We start from the raw sequence: 27,633 nt of genomic DNA, 5'->3' as shown, positions 1-27,633 counted from the left end.
TCAAGCTTGTGAAACCTGACCTGGCCCTGCCAGGACTGCTGTACATGAGACTCCACATTCACTAAACCTGCAGCAGGCTAAATTTGACTTGATAATTTGTATTGCCAGTGAATGGCGCTATAAACACTCGAATGGCCATTTCTGGTTTAGAGGACAGTATGAGTGCTAATAATCACAGAAAGAAAATTTTAAAGAAATGAAAATCCATATTCTATCAAGAGAATCTCATATACCCTCCTACAAGAAAGAAGGGTTTGAAACTATTACAAGGCGATTCTGAAAAGGCACTGAAAAATGTATCACACATTCTATAACTAAAAATGCAGCCTTTTCTTTCTTTTTGTTCATGCTACTCTATATTGAGATCTGAGCAAAACACAAAGGCAATTGGGGCCGGTGTTGTGATGCAGCAAGCTACACCTCAACCTGGGTGCTGGAATCCTCTATAAGCACAGGTCAAGTCCCAGCTGCCGCACTTCAGATTCAGCTCCCACCTGGTAATGGCCTGGGAAAGCAGCAGAGGATGGCCCAGATCCTTGGGCCCCTGCACCCATGTGGGCAGTCTGGAAGATGGAGCTCCCAGTCCCTGGCTTCAGACTGACCCAGCTCTGACCTTTGTGGTCATTTGGGGAGTGAACCAGTAGAGGAACGATTTCTCTCTTCCTCTCTCACTCTGTAACTCTTCCTTTCAAAACAATCTATTGAATTTTTTTTAAAAGTCCACCGAGGAGAGAAAAAGTTATTTAGAAATAATGATAGGAGAGTGACTAGGAAATAGGTGGCTGAGATAAAAGAGTTCAAAGGATGGTCATGGCAACCTCTATGATGACAACAGGAACTATAGATGGTCAGAAGAGAAGGAGGCAGAATACTGAGGAAGGCTTCAAATTTGCTTCAGGTTTCTGGCTTGAATAACTGCTGTAACAGAGGCGACACCTTTGTTCTGAGCTGAGAATGACTAGCAGACACAGATTTGGGCATCCAAGCTAAGATGTTTCTTCCCCAGTTCATTCAACAAAAAGCTTATGAGAGGCTGGTGTGACGGCTCAGCTGGCTGATCCTCCTTTGCCTTCAAGCACTGGCACCCACATGCTCGCTGGTTCCTGTCCCAGCTGCTCCACTTCCCATCCAGCTCCCTGCTTGCAGCCTGGGAGAGCAGTGGAGGATGGCCCAAAGCCTTGCGTTCCTGCACTTGCATGAAAGACCCAGAAGAAGCCCCTGGCTCCTGGCTTCAGACCGACTTTGGTCGCTGAGGCCACTTGGGGAGTGAGCCAGTGGATGGAAGATCTTTGTCTCTATCTCTGCTTCTCTCCATAACCTGCATCTCTTTCCAATAAAAAGAGACGCTATCTAATACCCTGTGTGAAGGCTGCAAAACCAGTTGGGGGGAGTACCATCAGCACAGTTCGGTAAAATGAGGTCTGCCGAGACAGGCACCTGCTGAGGATGCTGCCCTCAGGCCTTCATCTACTCCTCAAAAGGAGCTGTGAACCAGAAGTCGGCCTCCCTGTCGTACTGTAGACAGAAAGCGTTCATGGCAGTGACCCAGCAAGGTATCCTTCAGTGTTCTACCCACATAGTAACCACCAAACGCCTCAGAAGGGGAAGAGGCCCCGTTCCCTGCAGGGGACCCTGGCTTTGGGCGGAGTATAAATGTCTGATGAATGCTTCTATCCATATAGCTCAGGTAAATTCACAAGAAACATGATTAAAACCAAATTTTTCATCTCCAATCTCCTCTACCTTCACAACCATAAAAAGCACAACTGGTGCCGCCCACTACTTTAGATTCTGTTTGACAAAGGAAGTAACATCAATTCAGTCTCAGGTATTAGTCATTTTAACCTTATTTGGTTCTTTACTCTTCATTTTGTATTTTGTGTTTGTTTTGCTACAGATCTATTATATTTTATGACAGCAGACAACAAATTCCAAAGATGATATTTAGGTTTCCTTGGATGAATAGCACACTGCTCTTTCCAGACCACCACACCACCATACTGTTTCACTCATCATTAAGCATGTGGCAGCTTCACAATTATAGAAGGACTGTATGTACATCTACTTGGGAATCTTACTGAATACAAAGGAAACAAAGGCAATGAGAGGTTCTGTATGTAACTCCATCCTTCTCCAACACTGAGAAGATTTGTAGGATCCTTAAGCTACATGGGCTGGGCCCCCAACTGAACACCTCAGTTACAGGTAACATGTGGAAAATTTTACTCTAAGCTATGTAACGGCAGCACATGCGTCTATCTGCTGAGTAAATGAAGGAACAGTGTCTCACTAATTCCTCATGGATACCTCAGAGAGGGCAAGACCAGTGGCCAGAATATACTTGTCGTCTCTAAGAATCTCCTGTGTACATGTTGCAAAGAGGGGGAAAGGTGGGTACAGATGACCAGGGATAGAGCCTACAGTGGATAGCCTGCTTCCCATGACTCTAAGACAGTGGGAACTCTGGGACTGTACCACACAGCACAGAGTGCAGCTAGCTCTCTGGGTTATCATTGTGGCCGTGCCTGGCTTCAGAAGCTCAGAGCTCCCTGAAGGCCGGGAGGTGGGGGGGGGGGGGGGAGGGGGGGGGGGGGGGAGGTGGGGTTGGTTAATTACAGAGAATTCTGGGTTCACACAGAGAACTCATAGGCTCTTCATGTGGTTCTTGTGAATGTGTGGATGGGCTGTTTTCCCACTGTGGACTCTCCCTGAGGACTGTCATGTTGCCTGGAAAGGTGAGGCAGTGATCACACCAATGGGTGAGCTCACAGCCTCCCAGGGCTGACAAGAGAGGAAAGCTACCACATGCAACGTGCTGTCACCCTGGCTGTTCAATATGGTAATTGACAGGATTCATTGATGCTTTCCCTATACCATAGGAGAGCATCGAGCAGAGCTCCCCGGCCTAACCAAGCACACGTTTGACTATTCAATGAGGGAGCAGACATGCCACTAAGCAACAGGCATATTTCAAAATTAAAACTCATCAGAGAGGAAAATCAACTAATAGTTCCACAAAAATAAAAATTAATGAAGAAGCATGAACAAGGTATACAATATGACTCCCTCAAAGGAACTCAAGAGCATCTCAATATTAGAATTCAAAGATGAAGAGATAAGACATCTGATAATTTAAAAATGGTAAGAAGACTCAGAATCAAGGCACAAATGTCTGAATTATCATGTTGTAAAAATCACACACAGATGAAAAGTTTCCTCATGAAACTGATACACTGAAGAGAAAGAAAAAACTGTTCATAGAATGAAAAATTCAATATGCCATATTAAAAACTACTTGATGGGGCAGAACAAAGAATCTCTGAGTAGTGACACAAATCTTTGGGAATATTTCAGTCAGACAAAAAAAAAAAAGGGAAGGAAGACAAGAAGAACAAAAAAATCCACAAGTATGGAACCGGAGTGGAGGGGAGGAATAAAAGAAAGATCCCAAAATAGTGTCCAAGATTTATGGGATACAATCAAATGACCATATATTTTAGGAGTTCCTGAAGGTGTGGGAATATATATCCAAGAGTCACTATATTTCTAAAAACTTTCTATGGACTTTACAAACATTCCACTATTATTGGAATGACCCCATTTTTCCTTCTCTTGCCTAATTTGTCCAAGATCAAATTTTGCACAGAACACTTTACTTTTGAAAGCATTAGATTATTACAGAGTATCTACTATTGTGTAACTTTAGTTCTCCTTTAATTCCCTGCCCATCTCTGATCTTTCAGGAGGCCAAATGAATGAATTGTGAACAGAAACACCATGCTACAAGCAATATTGATGACGGCTGCTAGAGATGAGGATGTGAGAGTAATTTGGCTGCTAAATATCCCTAGAGAATACCATATCCACATCCAATCCTCTCAGTGGTCATTTGCATTTCAGCATTAAAAACATGTAAGTTACCTTTTTAAATGTCACTGCAGAGCCTGGCGGCATGGCCTAGTGGCTAAAGTCCTTGCCTTGAACCCACCGGGATCCCATACGGGTGCCGGTTCTAATCCCAGATACTCCACTTCCCATCCAGCTCCCTGCTTGTGGCCTGGGAAAGCAGTCAAGGACGGCCCAATGCTTTTGGATCCTTCACCCGTATGGGAGACCTGGAGGAAGTTCCTGGCTCCTGGCTCCGGATTGGCATAGCAGCAGCCATTGCGCTCACTTGGGGAGTAAATCATCGGATGGAAGATCTTCCTCTCTATCTCTCCTCCTCTCTATATATCTGACTTTGCAATAAAAATAAATAAATCTTTTTAAAAAAATGTCACCATAGGGACGGAGTCTAGATAAGTTTCAATTTGTAATCTTCCAGGAAAGTAGCAAGAAATGCTAGTCAAAATAATCTTTGTTTTATGGGTTCATAAAACTGATTATTCTTGCTATGAGAGCAACTTTCCTTGTTATCTAAGCAAAGGATGCATGCTTTGATTTATGCAGTTTCTCAGCAAATTAATCCAAAGAGAATTTCCTCATTATGTTTTTCTAAACGCAGCATTCTTAGCAAGGACCAAAATAAGTGCTGGTGAAATGAACCTTTCAAAGAATACCCATGATGCCATGCAAGTCTACACTGAAATGGACAACAGCATGCGCCTGTTCTGCTCTGGCTCGCATTGTCAGGGAACCTTTGCAAATTGAGCTGAAATGCTTAGGAGGAGAGAGACAGTACTTGGTCAGGAGCTGGAACCTCTCACTAGTTCTATGACTTGGATCCACCAGCCTGGAGGCCAGAGCCAATCAACCACTTTTACATCAGTGCTTGTCTGCTAGGCCATAACCTTATGTTAAGTGTGTGTCTGCCTCTCCTTTCAAGAAAATGACGAATTCTCTATTACAGTTCCAAGTATTCTGCAAGAGCTTCTTTGTATCATTTTTTTCAGTAACCTGTCCTAAATCTCCCAATTCTCCCTATTCTTAATAAGCTCAATGCTTCATCTAGAAAAACAAAAACAACACCGTAAAGGTGGCCACCATGAACATGGTGAACTGGTGTGGCTGAGGGATGCTCAGGGGTCCCATCTGTACAGCTGAGGAGAAGCAGGCGCAGTAAAGGCAGGGCCACAGCGAGGAGCCAGCGCTGCCACCTGGAGCACACGCACCACTTCTCAGATTCCAAAGCACTCCTACGGAGACTGCGGGCCTTGCTGCAAGGTTAGTATCTTTCTCCAGAAAAGGAAATATAATTTCTGTATCTCTACGTGTACCCAAAAACATATCACCAGTATTCACCTATTCTTAAAATTTCTTTCACAACTGCCGCAAATTCCTCTGAATTCAATGAATTTATTTGGATTATACAGCAGAATGGCATGTGGGACCATGAAGTATTAGTTACTATTTTGTACCTATAACTTTTGTAGCTCCATGTGTCAGTTCCCTGAAGGCTGGGTCCTGTGACTAATTTGTGGAGGGGTGTCATGACAGGCAGTTAACAGGGAGTGACCCACACAATCACAGAATCTTGAAGCATACTGCGTGCTCCCTTTACCAGCTGTTAAGATAGTTACTCATCCTTTTCAGTTCTACAGTGAGCTCAGTAAAAACTGGAGGGAAACAAAGTTCCTAAAGTTGCTTAAAAGTTATTTAACAAGTATAAAGCAACTAGGGCTTTACCCCAAGAGTAACTAAGTGTTCAATAAATGTAAGCTGTTCTTATTGAGAAAAACTGCAAAAAATACTTGATAAATGAAAGAATTTATGAAGATAATGGAAATTTAGCATGCTCATGAACTATTTCTAACATCATACAATGTCTAAAAAATAATCCGTCTGCCTTCAGAAGGAACGTTAAAACGTTCTAAAATGTAATATATTTAATTCTGCTTACATTAATTACATAACTTTCTATTTATAATCATACATGCAAAAACAGTTTAAAATGGCTATTTGCAAACGGAATTGTCTGCTTTATGCTTTTTTTAATTCTGGAACATAAGAAACTTCATAAAAACGTATTTTTTGTTTAAAAGCAGGATGTATGTTGGAAAAAGGAGATAAGTAGGATTTGAGGCTGCAGAGATGAAAGAGAAAAACTGTCCAGGATATAATTACATCAATTTTGCGGTTCTGACAGATTCTTCCTCCGGAGGAGTGCGATCTTAAGGGGAATGAAAGGTACTGACCCAGATTCAGAATCCACTCGGCTAGATGAGGAATCATTACGCTTACTAGATAATCCAATTACCACACAGTAGAACACTGTAAAATCTATTTAAAAAGATAATGCCTCTTCACAGGAATTTCTTCGTGTTCCAGTAATATTTTTAAACATTTATCAACAATCAAACATATTCCAAAACAACGAATCAAATTATAAATATAAAAATTGGGTTTTTAAAGTTATTAAGAGATAAGAGAAAAATACTGAAAACTGATCTTACCAATGAATTCTCACAATTTATATTGTGCTTTTCATGATCTTTGCTACAAATACACAGTAATCTCAACTCCCACTGTTCAAATTATGTCAGACAATCATAAAATACTATTCCACTGATTTCAAAAGGGTCTACCCTCTTTTAATTATGAGTTGTCAGCCCAAAATAACTACTTCAGAAACTAAGAATTTCTAAAAGCTAGTCAGGTTACCCAGAGAATCTGAAGAGTGAGAGTAAATCTATTTTAAACCATGAATGCATTTTCTCCCAGGAAGATTTAACTACACACATACCGTTCACTTTTACATAATCTCCATGGTAACCACACTGCATAGGAATCTGAATTTAAATTAGTTCACATCTCTTCAGTACACACGGAAATCGTTACTACACATGAACTCATATCTGGGACAGGTGCCCCCTCCACAGGACTAAGTGGTGGCAACAGCATACCTGTGAGGACCCAGGTGCCTTGCTCTTTTAAAATGGCCAACCCCTTTACATCCTGGAGTGGAGCATCCACCATGTTCAGAAGCTTCCATTAATTCTAAGGGGCCTGTGAAAAATAAAGGACAAAAATCTTATAAGCAAGTAGATAGAAGGTCCACTAGATGGATCCAAGCAGGGAAGAAAAAAAAATCCCTAGACATTTGATTCTGAATTATCAAATATAAACAGAAAAAGAATTATATCCTATAAAAACTAAAAGTAACTTTAAAACTTTCTACTTCTACAGGTTTTTCCCTATGACTTTCCCTGATGTGTGCTGAATTGGTTGATTTAAAAAAAAAATTCTCGGGCCCGGCGCAGTGGCGCAAGTGGTTAAAGGTCCTCGCCTTGCACGCCCGGGATCCCATATGGGCACCGGTTCTAATCCCGGCAGCCCCACTTCCCTTCCAGCTCCCTGCCTGTGGCCTGGGAAAGCAGCAGAGGACGGCCCAAAGCTTTGGGAACCTGCACCCGCGTGGGAGACCCGGAAGAGGCTCCTGGCTTCAGATCGGCATAGTATCGGCCGTTGCGCTCACTTGGGGAGTGAATCATCGGACGGAAGATCTTCCTCTCTGTCTCTCCTCTCTCTGTATATCCGTCTTTCCAATGAAAAAATAATAAAAATAAATCTTTAAAAAAAAAATTCTCAGTTTTTAACAGATTCTATGTAATTAGTAGATACAGTTCTAAGAATATAGCTTCTATTCTAAAATTGGGCAACACTTATTCCTTAATGAATAACTATACCAAGTTTTATTATTTCAAACATGTCTCAATTAATATATCACATGGATCTATTTTTATGCACTTCTGCACTGGGTATACAGCATCCTGAACCAATGGCAGTATTTTCCAAAGCTGTAACATCGCATCAGCTCTTTACATGATGATAACACTGACAGGTTAAATTCTAATAGTCTGACACACTATCTTACAAAAGTTCAATATTAATTTTGAAAGATAATGTTTAATTTCATACAAAAGTAAGAAAAGTTTATATACACTTTTGGGGGGCATTAAGTTTCTTTTATATTTCTGTGACTGTAAAAAATAAACAAAAAGAAGTATATTTTTCTGTGACTGTGACAATTAAAAATGTAGTAAGAAATAAAGGATTACACAGAGAAGAAACCTGTAAAACAGAGAAATGAAAAGAGAGGCAGAGTATAATCAAACATTAAGCACGCCACATGAGCACGCGGGGACAGTCACTGAAGCCATCCTGTGCGTCTTACTTAGAGGGGGCTGAAGAGGATGTCCAGTTTTTGAACACCAGCCAACAGGGTGAATATCGGGAGAGTCTGCATCTATCCAGTAGTCATAGCAACTATTCCAGCCATCAAAGTGAACCTGCGTAATGAAGCAAACAGTACACACAGTCACACCACTGCATGTATTCTAACCATTTCTACATAAATGAATTCCCAGTAAATCATTTGTTATTTAAAATATGTGGTTCAGTATCAGGAAAAAGGTATATTTCAAGCTAGCTTCAACAAAACATGTAGCCATGAACAAATACCAAAATTCTGCAAACACAGTAAGCATACTGCTCCACACTGAACAACCTAAGTACAGGAACTGCACTGCAACATCTACATACAGACAACACCAATTACCCAATATTACCAAAGGAACTAAATAATAAAAAATCACAGCACTGAGTCTGCCCAGAAAATCCTTACTCCAGAGATTGGGGTCTGTGCACCTTCATGTTATTCACAAAATTTCCAAGCAACTTGGCTGTGCTGCCTGAGTACGACCCATTCATACTGCGTATAGCATTATTGTAACAATTCAGTCTCCAACAATCTTGTTAAAATAATAGATAAAAGGGTTACTGTTTAACTTTTCCAAGATCGCAACTACAAACAATATTTACATTGAAAATGTTACATTATCATAGCCATTCTTGCAATTCTCCTAAACTGGTAACTCAGTCTGGCAAATTAAAAGCAATCTATCTGACATTTATACACCTTGGACACTACAGCCAACGCTAATATGCCACCTCTTCCACTCCACTAAAAATTTAGGCTTATAAGATCTGGAGAATTTCAAAGTGTAATTTTGATACAAAATTTAGTCTAGATATTGCAAACAAAGAAAGAACAAAATCCCAAGCATTGAATGCATTTAAAATATGCTACCTAAAATTATGTAAATGTATATGCAACATTGATCCTAGCTAACATTCTTAGGGTGAAACCTCAGATTAAGTCATAATAATCATAATTTGAGGGTTGTATGGCTTTATTTCTCCTGCATGGGAGACCTGGAAGAAGCTCCTGGCTCCTGGCTTCAGATCAGCTCTGCACCAGGCACTTGGCCGCTTGGGGAGTGAACCAGCAGAAAGAAGATCTTTCTATCTCAGTCTCACTCTGTAAATCTGCCTTTCCAATAAAAATGAATAAATCTTTTTAAAAAAAGGGTTTTTTTTTAACAAGCATAAAAGTCATACTCAGTAGCACAAAGTACTAGCTTTTCCTTTGCTGAGTACTGTTTCAAAATGAAATAAATATTTAAGGAATAATATAAGGGAAGAAGTTAGGTAAACATAAGAATATGAAGCTGTTCCACTTCTGATTGGCTTCCTGCTAACGTTTCCTGGGAGGGCAGCAAAGGTTACTTAGAGACTTGGGTTCCGAAATTCATGCTGAGACTGGGATGGAGTTCCTGGCTTCCTGTTTAGCTGACACCCAGCTGCTGCAGGTATCAGGAAAGAGCACCGCTACCTCTGTTTTCTGCCTTCCTTTTCTCTTTCTCTACCTTTGTCACTCTCTGAAAGGCAGAATGACAGAGGCAGTGTGGGATAAGCATACATTCTCCTCACTGGTTCATTCCAAAGGTCCCAGGAGGGATTAGTCTAAAGCCAAGAACCCAAAACTCCACCTGTGTCTCCCACATGGATGGCAGAGCCCAAGTACTTAAGCCATTTCCACTGTTTTCCCAGGTGCATTAGCAGGGAGCTGGATCAGAAACAGAGCAGCCAGGTTTAAAGCCAGCACGCACATGGGAAGGTTATGTCACGCTGTGGATTAACTGGCTCTATCACAATGCAAGACTCTCCTCCAGTTCTTTATCCAACATGCAACTCATTATTGTGAATTATGGTCTCCTCCATGGTGTTGTGAAACACTAGAACTTATTCCTGGAAATATTTCCATGTCCATTTTTTCAACTTACCCCTATCTCTTTCCTACCATGCTATCACTGCTCTAGACTTAGCCGAATTCACATAGGAGAAAGTGCAGAATCTGTTGGCCGTGATTGGCTTATTTCACTTAACAAAGTAATCTTCCACCCATTTTGCTGTAAAAGTCAAGATCTAACTTTTTTATGTCAATTCTTTTATAAATTCACCACTGATGCACAACAAGATTAACTCCACGGGTTGCCAACAGTGATACTCTTCCCAAGGCAATCCAGGTATCTCCCTCACAGGCTGACTTCCCTTCCTCCACACACAGATCAGACAGCTGGGTCAGACAGCACATTTTAAAATTATTATTATTGTTATTTATGAGTTGATTTCACCTCTGAGGAACTGAAAATACTGAGCTATGCTAATAACTTAGTCTGCATTAGATCTGATTCTTCTGAAAACAAAAGCAAATGGGTGTTCTTGTTGGATCACTTTCCCGATTAGTAAACTCAGGCTGTTGGAAGTCTTGATATTCTCAGACACCTCAATTCTGAAACAGAGTGACACATATCTTCTCTGACCTATAGAAGACTCTGCAATTGAAGGCTATCAGGACTATGGTTTCAGCTCTAAAATCCATCCAGGGATTGTGAAGAATTGCCCACTGCAAGTCTCATAGCCTCTCTTTCTGGGGAGTTCAGTCGTGACCACAGTGTTGGAGAATGCAGCTGAAAGAGCTGAATTAACTAAATGAATCAGCACCTCGCAGCAGTTGCCCTCTCTGGGCCAGAATCCTCACAGGTAATGAGTTTTTCACACAATTATTACAAAGGTGATGTAAGTTCCTGAGACCCGCGATTCAAAAGAAAACCTAACTGTTCACAGTCCGTACAGCTTGACGCAAGGGTTATTACTATTTTGGGATGCTTCTTTCCAGAACTGTTTACACATTCACTCTTCGAGAAAAAATAATAGTAGGTGTCGGGTACAATGTTAAATATGAGTTTTTTGGGGGGCTGCTTGCCAATATTAATATTTTCCTAAAATAATTACATTTAACATCGTGTAAACACAGCAATTTATTTAATCTATCAGATGTTATGCTTGTTCCAAATATTAAATACTGTAAACAGCATCACTATTTTATTTCATGACACCTTTTTCTTTGCAAATTCCTTCCAATTGTTCCTTTAGCATCAATTCCTAGGACTGAAATTGTTGAAGAAAAGGATAAACCGGCTAGAATTTTGATGCAAAACACCAACTCATTGTTTGAAAAGGATGATACTTTACATAATCCTACAAGTTGCAGGACACAATCAAATCTTCACACACCCAAACAAAAATGTTTTTTCAATTCTGAGAAATTTGATTTAAGTAATATTTTATTAATTCTACATCTTTGATGATCAGTCTAGATAAAATATCCCAATTTATGACATATAACCCCCCTCATACAATTAACTAGAACATACACTTGAATAAAGCCATAATGCACAAAATTTTCCAAAATGTTATTACATAATCTTAAAAATAATGAAATTTTATTCTTTGAAAATATCACATTTCTACAATTCTCATGTTGTTTTGTAACTTATCTATTTGATAGGGTTACAAGGAGGTAAATGAGGATGTGTTTTTTTTTTTAAAGCATAAAATTAGATAACTACAACTCAGGATTATGATTTAGTTCCACCACTGCCCATAGTAAATACGGGAAGTCATAGAGCCTTCCTGAGCCTCTGTCTCATCAATATAAAGTGACATCACACACCATCCACACCACAATTACTACAAAACCTCCCAAATGTTAGGGCACTGCTACCTTTTAAACCTAAGTCTAGCTCATCTTTCTGTGCCACTATTACTAACAAACCCTCCACCATCTGCCCAAGTCAGCAGAGCGGTTGTTGCTCTGACTTGAGAGTGAAATCAATGGTGAATCCTGAACTCTGGACCATACCATTTCTCTTATCACCTGTGACATCAAACACTGACCCCATCTTCCAGAGAAGACTGTTTACTTCACCTCCACTTACTGTACATCCTCACTTGATTACTTATCTTTCACCTATGCCAAAATAAAGGATTTGCTTCAAAAAAGCATTTAACACATCCCACAAAATCATCATCTTTTAACTTTAAAATTCAGCACAGTATTGGGAAATGAAATACTTCTTCTGAGCGTGTTCTATTTACTTTCTTTATTCAAACACACAGTCAAAATACTAAAAGTCACAAAGAGAGAAATGTCTTATGCAAATTAAAGGACAAACTCGGAAGAATGCTCACTCGGGCAAACCCAAACCACAGCAGAGAACACTTACCTTTATCCGGTGCTCGTCGGTTTCTGCCACAGTCGCTACTCTAATAAACACGGGGTTTCTTTTGTCTACAACCTCAAGTTTCATTTTTTTCTGGAATCCATGTGGAGGTTTCTGTTTCAAGAAAAAATTTTCACAGTGATATTTAGAAGAAAAAGTGGATTTGGGTGTTGCAAAGGAGAGGCAAGCAACAGAGAAGCTCTTTGGAGAATGAGCTCCGTAAACTCCAGTTCCTAGAGCGGCCCTGGAGTTCACCTGCCCCCTGGAGACAAAATTGCAACACGCCCATTCAAGCACGTCAAAGAGCCTGTGTAGCCAGACTGGGAGCAAATGAAGACACAAACATCACAGGTATTTGGTGGCCTGTAGGAAAGACCACACTCTCGATCGCGGGACATGTCCAGGCCCAAACCAACAAGTATGAAAGTTATGGAAGGGAGGAGGGACATTTCAAAGGCGCCTAAGATAAGACTGCAGGATTAGACAGGACAGTGAGGGGGAAAAAAAGAAACAACAAGGAACAAAGGCCACAGAACCAACAGTTATCTGCTCCTTAGGACTCCAGCAGAACCCAGCAGACCCTCAGGCAGCTAAGTGGGAGGCAGGGCCATTATCTGATACCCTGCTTTTGGAAAATTGTTTACCACTGTCAAAGCTTCAGTTGCCTAGTTTTTAAAGTGGGCATAATCAAAGTGCTCTGAAAATTGAGAACATAACATAAAAATTATACTGAACAGTCAATGCAAGGCACCAAAAGGCCCAACTAGAGCAATCAGTTTCTTCTTTGCTTTGACAGTTTGTAGAACTGTCCTGATTTAACGCTGTCCAGTTAAGGCAAAGTGCATTTCAGCTCCACTTTGTCATAAACCTGCAGGTAAACATTCAAAAGTCAGGCATAACTCTAAAATAATTTGAGGTATGATTAATGATAGAATAATCATGCCAATTTTTTTTAAATTCAAGCATTTATTATATCTTTCTTTTCAATTCATGGGAAGAATATAAATGATAAAGCCAATCACTTGAGATGGAAAAGTAAAATACTTATTTATTATATTTGTCCATTGTAAAGAATTGAGGGTTACTTAAAAATATATGGCACAGCAGCCTAGTAGCTAAAGCCCTCGTCTTGCATGTGCTGGGATCCCAAATGGATGCCAGATCATGTCCTGGCTGCTCCACTTCTTATCCAGCTCCCTGCTTGTGGCTTGGAAGAGCAGAACACAGCCCAAAGCCCTGGGACACTGCACCTGTGTGCGAGACCCAGAAGAAACTCCTGGTTTTAGAGCACACTTTCATATTTTGTCTTTCTAAGCATCTAGCTTGAAAAGCAGATGTCTTCAACAATTCCTCCCACACAGCCTTGAGTCCATCAACTCAGGACTGGACAAAGAAGCTGTGATATATACATATATATATATATAAACATCATGGAATACTACTCAGCCATAAAAAAGAGACGCAATAAAAGAGATGGAGTTGGACGATTATGCTTAGTAAATAAGCCAGCCACCATAAGACAAATATTATATATTTTCTCTGATTTGTGGTAACTAAGAGTACCAAAGCAAAAAGGAATGCATATCTGAAACTGACATTTTGAGATCTGATTATTACTTAAAGCTCTTAACTATACCCTTCAGGAATACCGGTTTTCCAGTTTACCACAGGTTTAATTTTTAGTGGAGGCTTAAGCATCAAATTATAAATTAAGTTCAAAATGTGTCATTGAAGATTTAAAGAAAAGCAAAAAATGAAAGGAGGAGAGAGGGTGGGATATAGTAGGACAGAGTGGGAAGTATTACTATGCTCTTAAAACTGTAATTTTTCCTTTATATGCATATAGTATATAATTATCTTACAAGAAGACTTTGAAATTCAAAGTAAAAACATATTTTAGATGCCAGCAACAAAATCCATTGTTTCAATTTTGACTTTCAAAATTATAAAACATTGTATTTTGCTTGTGAGTTCTTCTTATTTCTTTCTGGTTTACCAATATAACATTTTCTATGATTCAATTTAAATGAATAAATGGGGCCCAGTGTGATGACCCAGTAGGTAAATCCTCGCCTTGGAATTGCTGGGATCCCATAGAGATGCCAGTTTGTGTCCCAGCTGCTCCGCTTCCCATCCAGCTCCCTGCTTGTGGCCTGCAAAAGCAAGAGGATGGCCCAAAGCCTTGGGACCCTGCGCACGCATGGGCGACCCATAAGTTGTTCCTGGTTCCTCATTTTAGATCGTCTCAGCTGCAGCCATTGTGGCCACTTGGGAAGTGAACCAGCAGATGGAAGGTCTATTTCTCCTTCTCTCCATAAATCTGAGTTTCTAATGAAAAAATAAATTTTTTAAAAATCGAATAAATGACAGTATTTACAGCAGTGAATTATCTTACCACTTTGAAAGCTCGTGCAGGAGCAGGTAAAGAATTGGTTTCTTCTAAATACTTATCCCAAGAAAAATGCTTTACATTTGGATAACCTAAGAGGAAAAATGCAAATGAAGAATCATAAATTATTATGTAAGCACTGTGAAATACCAACACTTACACTGAGATATCAATAACTAGGAAACTATATTTACATGCACATAATTTTAACCTACTCACCCAGAACTGTTTGCAATAACAAATCTGTCACCATAATCATGATTTACTTATTTTTAGATAGAAATTTTGCATATACTGATATATGTATGTATGAATGCATAAGTTACACCAGAAAGTAAGGATAGCCATGCACAAGACAGGTACACACAAATATCCTTTACGATTTTCTTTCGATTCATTCAAGAAAATCATACACATAACTGTATTATATTCACACACACACAAAATGCATAGTTATCATAAATGCAAAGATAAAAAATAAGTTATTGACCCATAACACAGAAATACACAGAAAGAGTGCAGCACATTTGAATTGAGAGCATTCATATGAAAGAACCTATTTCCCCCTTTCTCTTGCAGAGCCCAAAATAAATGAGGTAAGAAAGAACAGGGCTTATGGTGCCCAGCAGAGTGGGAAACTCGCTAGCTAAAAGCACTAAGAAAACCTCACGTACACTGGGAGCAATGGAATCCAGTGTTTCTCACTGAGAAAAGCTTAGGAAAAGGCTAAATGTGTCAACCGTGAGCTGGAGCTACTGTCATTGTATTCAAGACTAGGAAACTGTTGCACATTTTTCTAAATATTTTCATTGACAAGTTCACAAGCAGCAACATCCCAGAAGGAGCACACATCCCATCTCAAAGCCATTCCCAGCTAACAGGAAGCACGGATGCCTGGAGAAACAACGTGCAGTGGGTTAGCTCAGGGAAGCCGCAACACAAGCCTTCCTGAGTCACACTGCAAGATGTCTCAAGAAATGGTCTCATGTCAAAAGCATGTTAGAATTGGTCAGGAGGGGCCCCCACTGGCTGACATCTGAGGAATTCTGGGAGAAACAGATTGTAACTCACTGATTAAAAAAAAAAAAAAACCAGCAGCCTGGGGCCAGTGTTGCTACAGAGCAGGTTGTAGCTCATGGCGCAGCACCCAAAGCGTGCTGATTCCTGTTCCAGCTACTCAGCTTCTAATCCAGCTCTCTATCAGGATGGTTTAACTGATTGAACCCCTACACCCAACTGGGAGACCCAGAAGTTCCTGGCTTCTGCCTGGCCCAGCCCAAGCTGTTGCAGCAATTAAAGGAATGAACCAGCAGCTGAAGGCTTCTCCCATACACATCTCCCTGCCTCCCTCTGTAAATCTGACTTTCAGTTTATGTGTTCACATAAATCAAATAGGAAGTTGAGAAAATTAATCTTTGAAGAAGAGTATCAAACTAATTATGACTAGGGAATGATGAAATGTGCAAAGCTGTTTATCAACTGCCATTATAATTCATACTAAAAATATCAGTGAATGCTAAAACTAGTACATTATAATGAGAATGTGTATCACAAAAGATCTCTTCCAAAACACTTACGACAGAGAAAAAAATAGCTACATTAGTAGACACCCCTAAAACATCTTACTCAATTAAAAAACCCAGTGCCATCACATACCTCCTGAAAGGATGCAGTGGACACAGTGCCACATCCGTGATAATCCTGCCAAAATGCATCCCTTGGTTCTAATCGCAAGGCAGTGCCAAACACACTCTAATTAAGTCATGACCTGTGAAGTAACTAATCCATCTCCAAACACAGTAAGGTACACAAGTCAAGTGGGTCTAACAGAAGGAGGCTAGAGGGACACTCAAATGCAACTTCTGATCCTTTTATCAGAAGAAGCACCATTTAGACAACTAACAAACTCCAATATGTCTCTGGGCCAAGGGTGCAGAAAGTTTTACACTCTTTGTACCTTTCATGAACTGCTGAAACGGTTTCAAAGCAAAATGCAGAAAAGTGAATTTTCAAAGATATTTCTGCATGTTCTGCATGTTTCAAAGATATTCTGCATGTAACTCTACAACGTTATTTTTAAGATGCCTATCTTACATAAATTAACAAATTTTAAACAAATCACTTTGCTACACAAAACTGATGTCTATACACACATACTGTTGCAGATGGGCAATAAAGTTTTTCTGGGGAAATATAACGACAAAGTGTTAAACTGTTAAGAGAGGGGCTGGTGTTGTGGCATAGTAGGTAAGCCTGCTGACAATACTACCATCCCATACAAGTGCTGCTTCAAGTCACCGCTGTTCCATACTCAATGCAGCTCACTGATCAGGGACTGGGAGAAGCAGCCAAAACTGCAGCAGGAGCTTGAGACGGATCCGGATGAAGCTTCTGGCTCCTGCTCTCATCCTGGCTCGGCCCTAGCTGTCACAGCCAGTAGGGAGTGAACAAGTGGAAGGAAGAGCATGCTCCTGCCTTTCAAACAAATTAATAAATAAGGCTTAAAGTAAACAATCTGTGAAGACTGATCTAATTAGCTCTGATTTCACTTTAAACTTTTAAAAAAAAGTGGATATTAAGGTATAACTTAAGATAATTTAAGAGACAAATAGTGTTAACAGGCAAATGTTCTACTTTATGAAAGAGACATTAGAGACAGGCCACTGGTGCTGCTAGTGGGCTGGGGTCATCCATGAAACAGCTGAGGAAGAGCAGGCACCCAGAGAACATGGTGCACGTGGTGAGGATCCTCTCTACAGGCCAAAGGCAGAGTCAGAAATCTGCTTTGAGGAAGAGGGGCTTGAGAAACACACTCTATTTCTCATGAACAAAGAGTCACATCAGCATGGGCCCAAAACGGTCTCTTTATTTGGCAGGTTTTTAAAGTCTGCATGTACACGTCCTTACTGTATCAAGTATATGTGATATAGACTTCAGCATTCTAATCACTTTGAGGTATACAACCCTGTTTTTTCACGGCTTCATTATTTACATATCAGATGTCTTCAAGGAACCAAAAAGAATCACATGGAAAGAAGTGACTGATACCAAATAGGGTAAAATAATTATTGATGACATCAGCCCTGTGGTGTAATGGACAAACTTGCAGCTGCAAGACCAGCATCCCATAAGGGCATCAGTTCAAGTCTCAGTTGTTCCTACTTCTGATCTAGGCCCCGGCTAATGGCCTGGAAAAGCAGAAGCGCATGGCAAAGTGCTTGGGCCCCTCTACCTTCATGGGAGAACTAGAAAAATCTCTTGACTCCTGGCTTCAGACTGGGCCAGTTCTAAACACTGTTGTGATTTGGAAAATGAACCAGTGGATGGAAATTCCCTTACTCTGCCTCTTCCCCATCTCTAACTCAGCCTTTCAAATAAACAATCTTAAAAAAAAAAAAAAGGTGGAGGAATTGTTGCCATTTAGATGGTAGTAGTACCAGACAGGCAGCTTTGCAATCACCAACCGCTACGGTTTTGTCACAGGACCTATGAGAGCTAAAACAAAAATACTTCAGTGGTTTCCACTATGGACTACAGAATCATTACTATCCTGCCACAAAATTCCTTAGTACATGAAAAAAAGCTCAAAATGACATGAAACAGGGTCACTATTTGTTAGCAGTTACACTGCCCCCTGCCAGTGAGCAAATTCACAAGTCAGGAAGCCTCTATAGCCCCCAGTCAGACAGCAGAAGGTCCTTTGGAAAACAGCAGAGAACAGAGAGGTACCACTGACATACACACGCAAAACCTATTTGGGTACTACGAGCCTCAAACGAAAGAGGAAAAGCAAATGAGCAAGCTCTAAGATAACAAACAACTTCAAGCACCAACCTCTTGCTTAAATTTGAACATCATGCTTCTGCTAGAATTGACCCTGACACCTGCAGTTACGCTCCATCCCCAACTGCTGCGTTTCCCATAGCCATGTTTCCGTATTTACCCAATTACAGGAATTCACTTCTATATTAGGTGATATGTTTAAATAAGTACCATAATTACATGAATACTCAAGGTCTAGAATTGAATTTCAAGTTGAGAAGTGAGAAAAAAAATATGAGACTCTGCTAGGGACTAAGCTGAAGTTTATAAGTTTGAAGGTACAAAAAGCGTCAGGACAGTACGGATCAGCTGGCCTTCCTGCCACGTGACCACATTTACTTGTTAGGTACTGTCCACAGCTGCTGCTACACCACACCTGAATAAGATGACTAGGACACAGAATGGCTATCACATAGAATGAATAGCCAGCAAAACCTAAGATACAGACTACTGGGTCCATTACAGATAAAGTGTGCAGACTGTCGAAATACACAAATAATATGAGACACCAAATGAACACAAACCTGGGGGAGTAATGAGGGTTCGTCTATGTTCTTTGCACCAACCAACTGGATGAATGTGTGGACTGGATGCTTCACACCTGTAGGGAAAACAAATTCAACACTGTAAGCATCAGCATAAACAGTTAATAGGAAAACTTAAAAAGGAAAGTTAATTGGAGACCATGAACAGTTTCCACATAGCTCCATTTTCCACTATTTATTTTGGAGAAAAAAAACCTGCTATACCAAAGGATATTTCACTCTTCTAATGTGTTCATACCAAGTAGATCTCTATTAGTTTTAGACAAATATCATTTTCACTTGACAAATTCTGTTGTGCTCTGTAATTTCAAATACAGTAAATGTTTCAAGACAGCATCATTACAATTCAGAATATTTACAGACAAAAATCCTGTGAAAGAACAGACTAAGGGTAAACAGGAAGTCAAATTACTTCAGCATCTCCAATGCAAACATGGAAAGGAAAGAAACTCCATTAGTTAAAATCAATGTGATTCCTGTTACCCAATACAATGACAGAAAGCAAGTACTGGACAAAGTCCTTCTCTTTTCCCCCTCTGTCATTTTTATCACAGTCTGACATACATGTTTTCAAAGGTCTTAATCAATATGCAATATCTGATTCTTTGTGCCTAATATGCATACTTGGTTTATATGCAATATCTGATTCTTTGTGCCTAATATGCATACTTGCTTTATGTGTCTTCTTCATGTAAAAACGGGATATGTTTCACCCAATCACCGAGTGTTTTTGATGCATCAGGTTCTAGGACAGTCCCTGTCAACACAGCAGCAAATAAGTTCCTCCCTTCCTGGCCCTGAGGAGTATAGAGGGAATAATGAGCGAAAAATCAAATACAGACTCTGGTGGTGCAATGCTATGCAGACAGAGGAAGGGAAGAACCAAATGCGACAGTGTCAAGGCATGGCTGTATGCAGCCTCGTCACAACAAACTGAAGATAAGGCAACACGGGAGCAAAGACCTGACAGAACTGAAGAGGGAACCTAGTCACTCAAACACATAGAAATCAACTATTCCTGGCGGAGGGGGCAGCAAACAAGGACTATGAGTTGTGAGCCTTGGAGAACCATGTCGGAGTGGGAAGAGATAGGGCAAGGCAGGAGGACAGGAAATGTCAGAAAGGGCCTTCAGGCCACAGTGAGTCTTGGACATTTAGAGCAGGCAAAGGACAACATCACTATGGAGCTTTCAGGCAGAGGAGTCACTAACTCCAACTTTATGCTTTAAGGTAAATTCTACGTGATGCAGACAAGTGACCTCAGAAGTGAGATAAGAGATGTTCAGAGGCTCTGGTAAGAGCTCATGACGGCTGGCATTGTAGGGGCTGAAGATAACAAGTGACTATGTTTAATTATTGTTGTTACTGATTTATTCCAATAAAGGCAGAATAACAGAGAGAGGTCAGTCGTCCACCTGCTTGTTCACCACCCAAATGGCTGCCACAACTGGGGCTGGGTAAGCCAAAGCCAGGAACCAGGAATTCTACTGGGTCTCCCATGAGGGTGCAGGGGTGCACACACTTGCGCCATCATCACTGCTTTCCCAGGTGCATCAGCAGATTTGGATTGGATGTGGAACGGCCAGGTTTCAAATTGGTGCCCATGTGGGCTGCTGAAACTGCCGCTGATAGTGTAATACCACTCCATGACTATATTTTAGGAACATATTTTATGAATAACTGATCTGACACTCAAATCCAGAAAATTTGCTCACAGATTCACATCAGGTGTCACTGAAGTGAAGCTGTCGAGCAGTTACATGGGTTGTGGCAGGTGGCAGAAGAACATGGCCGCCATCTTCTGGGATGGCACAGACAGTAAACACAGTTTGACACTTCACATGAATGAACAACCCTGATTACAAGCAAGTTAAGACGTCAAAAAGATAAAGCACACAAAAGCTTTAGCTTAAGGACAAGTTCCTGGTAAAAATACAAATCTAGAATCATCAGCAGAGCTGAAATTCTGCAGCAAGGCAGGGAACACAAGAGCAGTAAAACACAAAGGCCTTTCTTAGAAATGCTCCAAATGATGAGATGAGCGTGCGGCCGCCACCTCCCAAGCCAGCCCTTCGAGGGGCGGGGCCGGCGGTCACGCACAGTGAGTGTTGCCCACAGAGCTGGTTTTTCCCAGAACTCACTGCAGTGGAAAACACCCTCACCTGCACAGTGATGGTTTCTCCCCCGAGGTACCTGCTCAGGGGGATGGCAGGAGGGGGTCACAGGAGAGGAAAACGCACCAGGTTAAACTCTCCCAGTAACAACTACAACCCTCACTTTATTCCATAGAAAAAGGTATTCACATAATACCATAAGGTGAACTTTGTTGTAAACTGTGAAAACAAATCTTTACAGAACCGATGTCCAGTATTCTTTTTCCCTTCAGCAATAATCCTTGTTATGGACTATTCTCAATGGCCTTTACTTTAGAGAAGGGTATTTATACAGCATCACGAAAGAAAAAGTGACATTAGTTTGATTTTTCCATTCTAACTCTAAGCAGATTAGTTTTTATACTTATTTGCAGGCTTATATATTACTTCCAGGTAAGAACTTTATTTATTTATTTTTTTAAATTTATTTTTATTATTTTTTCATTGGAAAGGCAGATATACAGAGAGGACAGACAGAGAGGAAGATCTTCCATCCGATGATTCACTCCCCAAGTGAGTGCAACAGCCGATGCTATGCCGATCCGAAGCCAGGAGCCTCTTCCAGGTCTCCCACGCGGGTGCAGGTTCCCAAAGCTTTGGGCCGTCCTCGACTGCTTTCCCAGGCCACAGGCAGGGAGCTGGAAGGGAAGTGGGGCTGCCGGGATTAGAACCGGTGCCCATATGGGATCCCGGGCGTGCAAGGCGAGGACCTTTAACCACTTGCGCCACCGCGCCGGGCCCAAGAACTTTAAATATTACTAATTCTGATTTCTCTATCTGTAATTAAGGAAATTATTTTCATTCCTACACTTTTTAAACTAATAGTACTTCTATTAATACCTAAATATGATCAAAATCATCATCTGGCATAAATATGAAAACCATCACCACAAAGATAAAAACACCTCCACTTTCACCTGCTTTACATGAAGAGGTTACCACTAAAAGCTCATGAAAAGTTGAATTAAAAGTCTGAGTTTATAATTTATATAATGTTTTGAAATTCTTGCAAAACTTTTTTTATAATACACATTTCCATGCATGTACTATGAGAATATTTTTGCACCAAAATAAAACACATATCTTTAAATCCATGTTTTTGAAATACTCTCATACACTCTCAATAAGCAAACTACACTTCATTCAGAAAACTGGAAAGCTGTGAAATCCTTCCTGCTCCCACTGTGAAACAAGTCATCTCTTAGTCCCATCTAGTGTTCAAACTCAGAAATGTAACTGCAAAGAAATAGAATGAAGACCAACCAATTAAACAAAAAAAAAAAGCTTGGCAAGTCACTGATTACTGTTCTGAGTTTCTGTTTATGTCACAGAAGCCCCCACTTTTTCAAAAAAACTGTTTAAAAGTTCATTTCACAAAAGTGTGCATTACTTATGAAAGCTGCCAACATCCAAATCAGACCGAAACTAAAAAGTCTTGAAAGGATCAGAAGCCAACGAAATAATGAAAACTGTTTATGGCAGATGGATAAAGTGCGCAGATCTGAAGACCATTTCACGGAATCTCAAAGAGGTTAAGTGATTTTCCCAAACATTGGGAATGAAGACACAGAATCCTAATACTATCAGTCACAGCTAAAAAGCTAAACAAAGTAATACACACAGGCCGGGCTCTGCACACCCAGGCAGAGAGTCAAAGAGTGCATGTCAAGCTGTGGCTTTAAGGGGAACGCCGAAGCCCCGTCATTTCAAGCAATAATGCTTTAGATTCTTTGAGGAAACACAGGACACTTGGCTTCTCCTACTCCTAAACTCATAGCATTGCTCTACTGATGTAAAACCAGTACCGACTTCCCCTGCCACCTGCTAGCACTTCATGGCCCCTCCTGCTCTGTGCCAGACCTCCTCTGGGTGAGTCAGCTAGGTACACTCCGCACCCCTCACTGGGGTCCCATCCCCTATTCCACAGTAGCTGTGGTGAACAGTATTCATTTACTTTCCGTTTAAAACCTGCCATCAACCCAGGGACTACTTAGCAAAGCGCAAGGTGCTGCCATTTCATCACCCTGCTGTCACATATTCTTTTTCTCCAGGCTGAGACATGTAAGAGTTAATGCCTTAGCAAGGGGAGCCCATCCTAAGAGACCTGGTGCCATCAAAATCCAGGTTCTGACACCCTCTGCCCTCTTCCTCTGCAGAGGCCTCCCTCCGGCTGAGGGACCCCTCCCTCAAGTCCACTCCCTCGAAAATGGGCATGCTCGGCTTGAATGTCCCTCCTATCTCATCAACTACTGCAAAATGTCTTCTGTCCCTAAAACTTACTCTTTACAGCTGACGAGGTAAGCATTATTAACAACTCCTTTTGCAAAGGGAGACAGCTGAGGTTTAGAAGAGCTGAAGAATAAATTACCTTGCCATTCCCCATCCTCTGACCAAAACATATGCTAGTGCTATCTTTGACAAAGCCATTTTTCAACTTACCATCTAAGTGCTCACTTTTCTTGCCCTTTGTGGTGCTGCTCAAACCCCTTCTTCCCACCACCGTTCAGGACCCTCCCATGAGTCTGACCTAGGCCTCCTCTCCATGAGCCACCGCAGACAGCAAGTGGTTGCTTCTGATAACGTGTATCATCTACCAGCACCCACCACGCAGCCCGGACAGTGGCGTGTGTTTCTCCCCACCCGCAGATCATAGAGCCTCCTAGGGCTGAAGTTCAGAACTGCCCATGTCTAAATTCTCCTATTACCAGTGCTTCTAAGATGCCGTCAAACAATGACAAGCCTACTAACTGTGACACCACGTAAAGAAACTGACAACATGATACAAACGTTTCAGTACCATTGTATGGAGACTTTTGAATATTACATAATCAAGAAAACGTCCCAGTCCAGGTCTGCTCTAATTCACTAATTTAATGCTTCTGTTTTTCATACCACTTGTTGCTGATTTATACCTAGACTCATATACCAAAATGGAACCAAAGGTGTCTCAAGTTGCAATCTTACTCATTTAAGCCTTCCTATTTAGCATTATGCAACATCCTGCTGTCACATCACACCTTCCTGGAGGCCAAAAGACAAGAAACAACATTTCTTAAAAGAAAGCCTTCTTCCCAGAGACCCTGCCTTAGGCAGAGGGAAAATAAGGGAGCAAATGGCTGTGAATGCAGCGCAAGAGAACGGCCACACCCCACCGTGCTCACTTCCCTGCTAACTCTTAACAGTCGGAGTTCCAATATACCATGATACTTAGGAATACTCCTAGGTACAATGACCGTCAAGGGGACAAAGCAGTTACTATCAGCAGTAAGAATACAGAAAAACCAACAGAAGCAAATTTTTTAAAAATATATCCCTTTTTCCTTTCATGAAACTACTATTTCAAACTTGCCCATATTTTCATCACACTTCTCTTTGGCCAGAAGAAATGATTTAACTACAGCTAAACCTATGGCATCTGAACTGTAAAGAAACATACATGTGTTGTCAAATTCCTACCAAGGAAGAAAGAAATACAGGTTCACTATTTCATTCAATAGGAAAAAATTTCATTTTCATACTGCTTTATTTTAAGAAAGGGAACTCAATCTATAACTACCATTATGTGCCTAATTCATTTATGATAAAACCATTCCAAAACTCAAAGATCAAAGAATATTGCATTTAGTAAAACTAGAGAAATTCCAGTACCAGTACATTTAGGCAATTTTCATTTTTTGACAATTAACAATAAGATTTAATCCAATAGTTAACAGTAAAAGTAATCATCAATGTTCATTCCAACCTAGAAATAATTATAGTAGTTTGTGCCACAAAAGTGCCATATCAAACTTTTAAAAAATTATTATTTTCCCACTTTCTTCCTGGAAAATAATCCAGGATCCTTCTTAATCGTCTCCTAGACTTCCGGCATAAAAAAAAAAAGTGAATGCAACAAATTCTCCTAGACTACCTCTTCACCCCCCTGGGAGAGTATTTTGAACGGCAATAAATCCAATTATTTGGCGATAAATGGCCAAATAAGTATCTTACACCTTTACAACACCATACCGTATGAGACTATAAGCTAATATTCACCCATTTTGTACAATTCATATAAACTTAAAAATTTTGCCCAAATAAAACAGAACTTTAACAGCAAGATTCTCATTTCAGTACATGCTAATAATTGCTTTGGGATTGTTTATGCATGAAAGGATAGGATCCAGGTCCTCTCCCTGGCACTGCCACAATCACCGGCCAGGAACCAAGAAAAGAAGGAAACAGCTTTACCCTGGGACAGATACAGACTATTTTTCAATTTAAAAATTTCCCCTCTACCTAGCTATTCAAATAAGCATAGGCAATTTTAAATAAAACACCAATGAATCTGAACTACAAGAAAAGAATACAATAAATAATATGGCAAGGATTCAATCAGCCAGTCCAGACTCAACAGGGAAGCAGAGCAGGGAGTGCAAATTATCAGAGACCAAGGGAACATCAAAACAATCACAAAGTATGCCCCTTACTTAGACCTACAACCGACAAAATGCTGAGACAGCTGGGAGAAATGGTTAAGGATGCTAGTTAAATATTAAGAGCTGTATTTAAAGAACAAAAAAGAATCCCCAGTTTTAGAAGATAGCATTCACAATATTCAAAAGAGCTGTGATTTAGAAATGTTTTTAAAAGCATTCTTAGGAGATTAGAAATTAAGAATACAGGAGAAACAATATTGGATTTAGGTTGATAATTGCTGAAGCTAACTAAAGGCTACAGATTACCACTGTATTATTATACTTTCTTATCAGCTTGGAATTTTATTTAAACAGAAATCCCTGTAACAAATGAATACAAAGATGTGCTCTGAAGAAAAATTAAGATTTCCAGAACAAAAATCTGGAGAAAATAAAATATTCAAAAGTAATACATCTCTGAAATGTAATCACAGAATGATTTATCTAAATTCTTCACTCTTTTAAAAGCACAGACTGGGAGAACTTAAGTCTGTAACAGAAAGCATTTAAGTCTGAATAGCATTCTCCCCACCCTTCCTGGAGGCCCAGAGGGGCATGCCTTCCTCTCAACTATGTAAGCAATATTAAAAATAAGAAAAAAGACCCTGGATTCACATAATCACATTGCCAAAAACAAATCTAAATAGCAAACAAATTTTAAATATTTCATGCCGCCTTTCTTTTTAAGTTATGTAAATAAAACTACTAAATATCTAAGAATCCAATTCAATGAGTAACAGAAATAATTGCTATTTAGTATACATGAATACTTAAACAGAAGTATTCTAAAAAGTACAATCAAGCTTTTCTAAAATTTATTCCTATTTATAATATTTAATACCATAATTTTTGCTGTATTTTATAAATACAGCTTTGTTATTTCTGTAAGGTAGCTTCATTTGAGATGTTCTCTACAAGTGAATATTGTGGTTCACCAAAAAACACTGAATTGTAGTAATTAATGAACATGAATTAGGTTGGGAAACCTCTTAGTTCAACAGCTTAATACAAATGTGAAGGCTTTGTTTTAGTTATTTCAGTTAAATAATTCTACAGCTTGCCTATACCAGTTATGCAACATCATATGCAAAGAAAACCCAAGGTTTAAAAGCGATATTCCTTAAATATTATCTTTGCATTCAACTACTATGAGTGGTTAAATTAGCTACTGGGAAAGTACATGCAAAAGAAAGATGAAAATGTCCCTACAAAAATGACACAGACCCTTAGACAAAGGGGAACGTGTGAGATTTGTGCAGTTACATGTGTGACACTGGGGAGGAGGAAAGTGCAAGTTTCACTTCCACAAAGAAATCGACCAAAATGCAAACCACAGACTGGCATTAAAGGCTGTTATGAAGGAATACATGGGACTATGGAATAGACAAAAATATTAAGAATTTACAACGGAAAAAAGTTTGGCATTATCACGGTTTTTAAATCACAGACATGGTTCATCTACATGGATGTTACATTGGAAAAAAGCACACAGCACTGGAAAATGTCTCACCAGTAGTCATAGCTCTCATCCCAGTTGTCAAAATGTACCAGGAAACGGTTGTCCACCATATCTGTTACCGTGGCAACGCAAATGAACGCAGGATTCTTTTTGTCTACAGCTTCAAGCTTCATTCCAACCCGGAAGCCTGATGGGATCACTGTCTATGGAAACACAGAGATTTAATTAGAGAGAAGCACACATTTGCTGACAGCAACAACTGTATACACACTGTCCCTTCTACACAAAGACTCAGCATCTATTGCCATATTTATGTAAATTAAAAATTATGCCCCAGTTTCACTGCATACTTTCCTACAAGCAGCAGAAAAATAAAGCCCTAATTCTACTCTCCATTAACTATTTGAGGCTCAAAACCAAAATACCCACACATAGACAGACGTTAAAATAATTTTACTGTG

The 27,633-nt window shown here is 40.1% G+C and overlaps 1 protein-coding gene across 3 annotated transcripts in view; it reads right to left on the bottom strand.

Annotated features, from left to right (window-relative positions):
- L3MBTL3 (L3MBTL histone methyl-lysine binding protein 3) overlaps positions 1–27,633 on the bottom strand; it is a 96,914-nt gene that overhangs the window by 22,835 nt on the left and 46,446 nt on the right. For all 3 annotated transcript variants that reach the window (XM_040965378.1, XM_040965379.1, XM_040965380.1), the window contains 6 exons: positions 27,224–27,375; positions 19,083–19,159; positions 14,743–14,828; positions 12,351–12,461; positions 8,114–8,228; positions 6,843–6,945 (listed from right to left, as the gene is read on the bottom strand). In XM_040965378.1, coding sequence (XP_040821312.1) covers positions 6,843–6,945; positions 8,114–8,228; positions 12,351–12,461; positions 14,743–14,828; positions 19,083–19,159; positions 27,224–27,375 — 644 coding nt within the window. The remainder of the gene's footprint in view (positions 1–6,842; positions 6,946–8,113; positions 8,229–12,350; positions 12,462–14,742; positions 14,829–19,082; positions 19,160–27,223; positions 27,376–27,633) is intronic.

Source organism: Ochotona curzoniae, unplaced genomic scaffold (assembly GCF_017591425.1).
Source record: "Ochotona curzoniae isolate NIBS_2020 unplaced genomic scaffold, NIBS_Ocur_1.0 scaffold_3890, whole genome shotgun sequence".
Classification (NCBI taxonomy): domain Eukaryota; kingdom Metazoa; phylum Chordata; class Mammalia; order Lagomorpha; family Ochotonidae; genus Ochotona; species Ochotona curzoniae.
The sequence above is the reverse complement of the archived record's forward strand: the minus strand, read 5'-3'. Positions and strand labels throughout refer to the sequence as shown.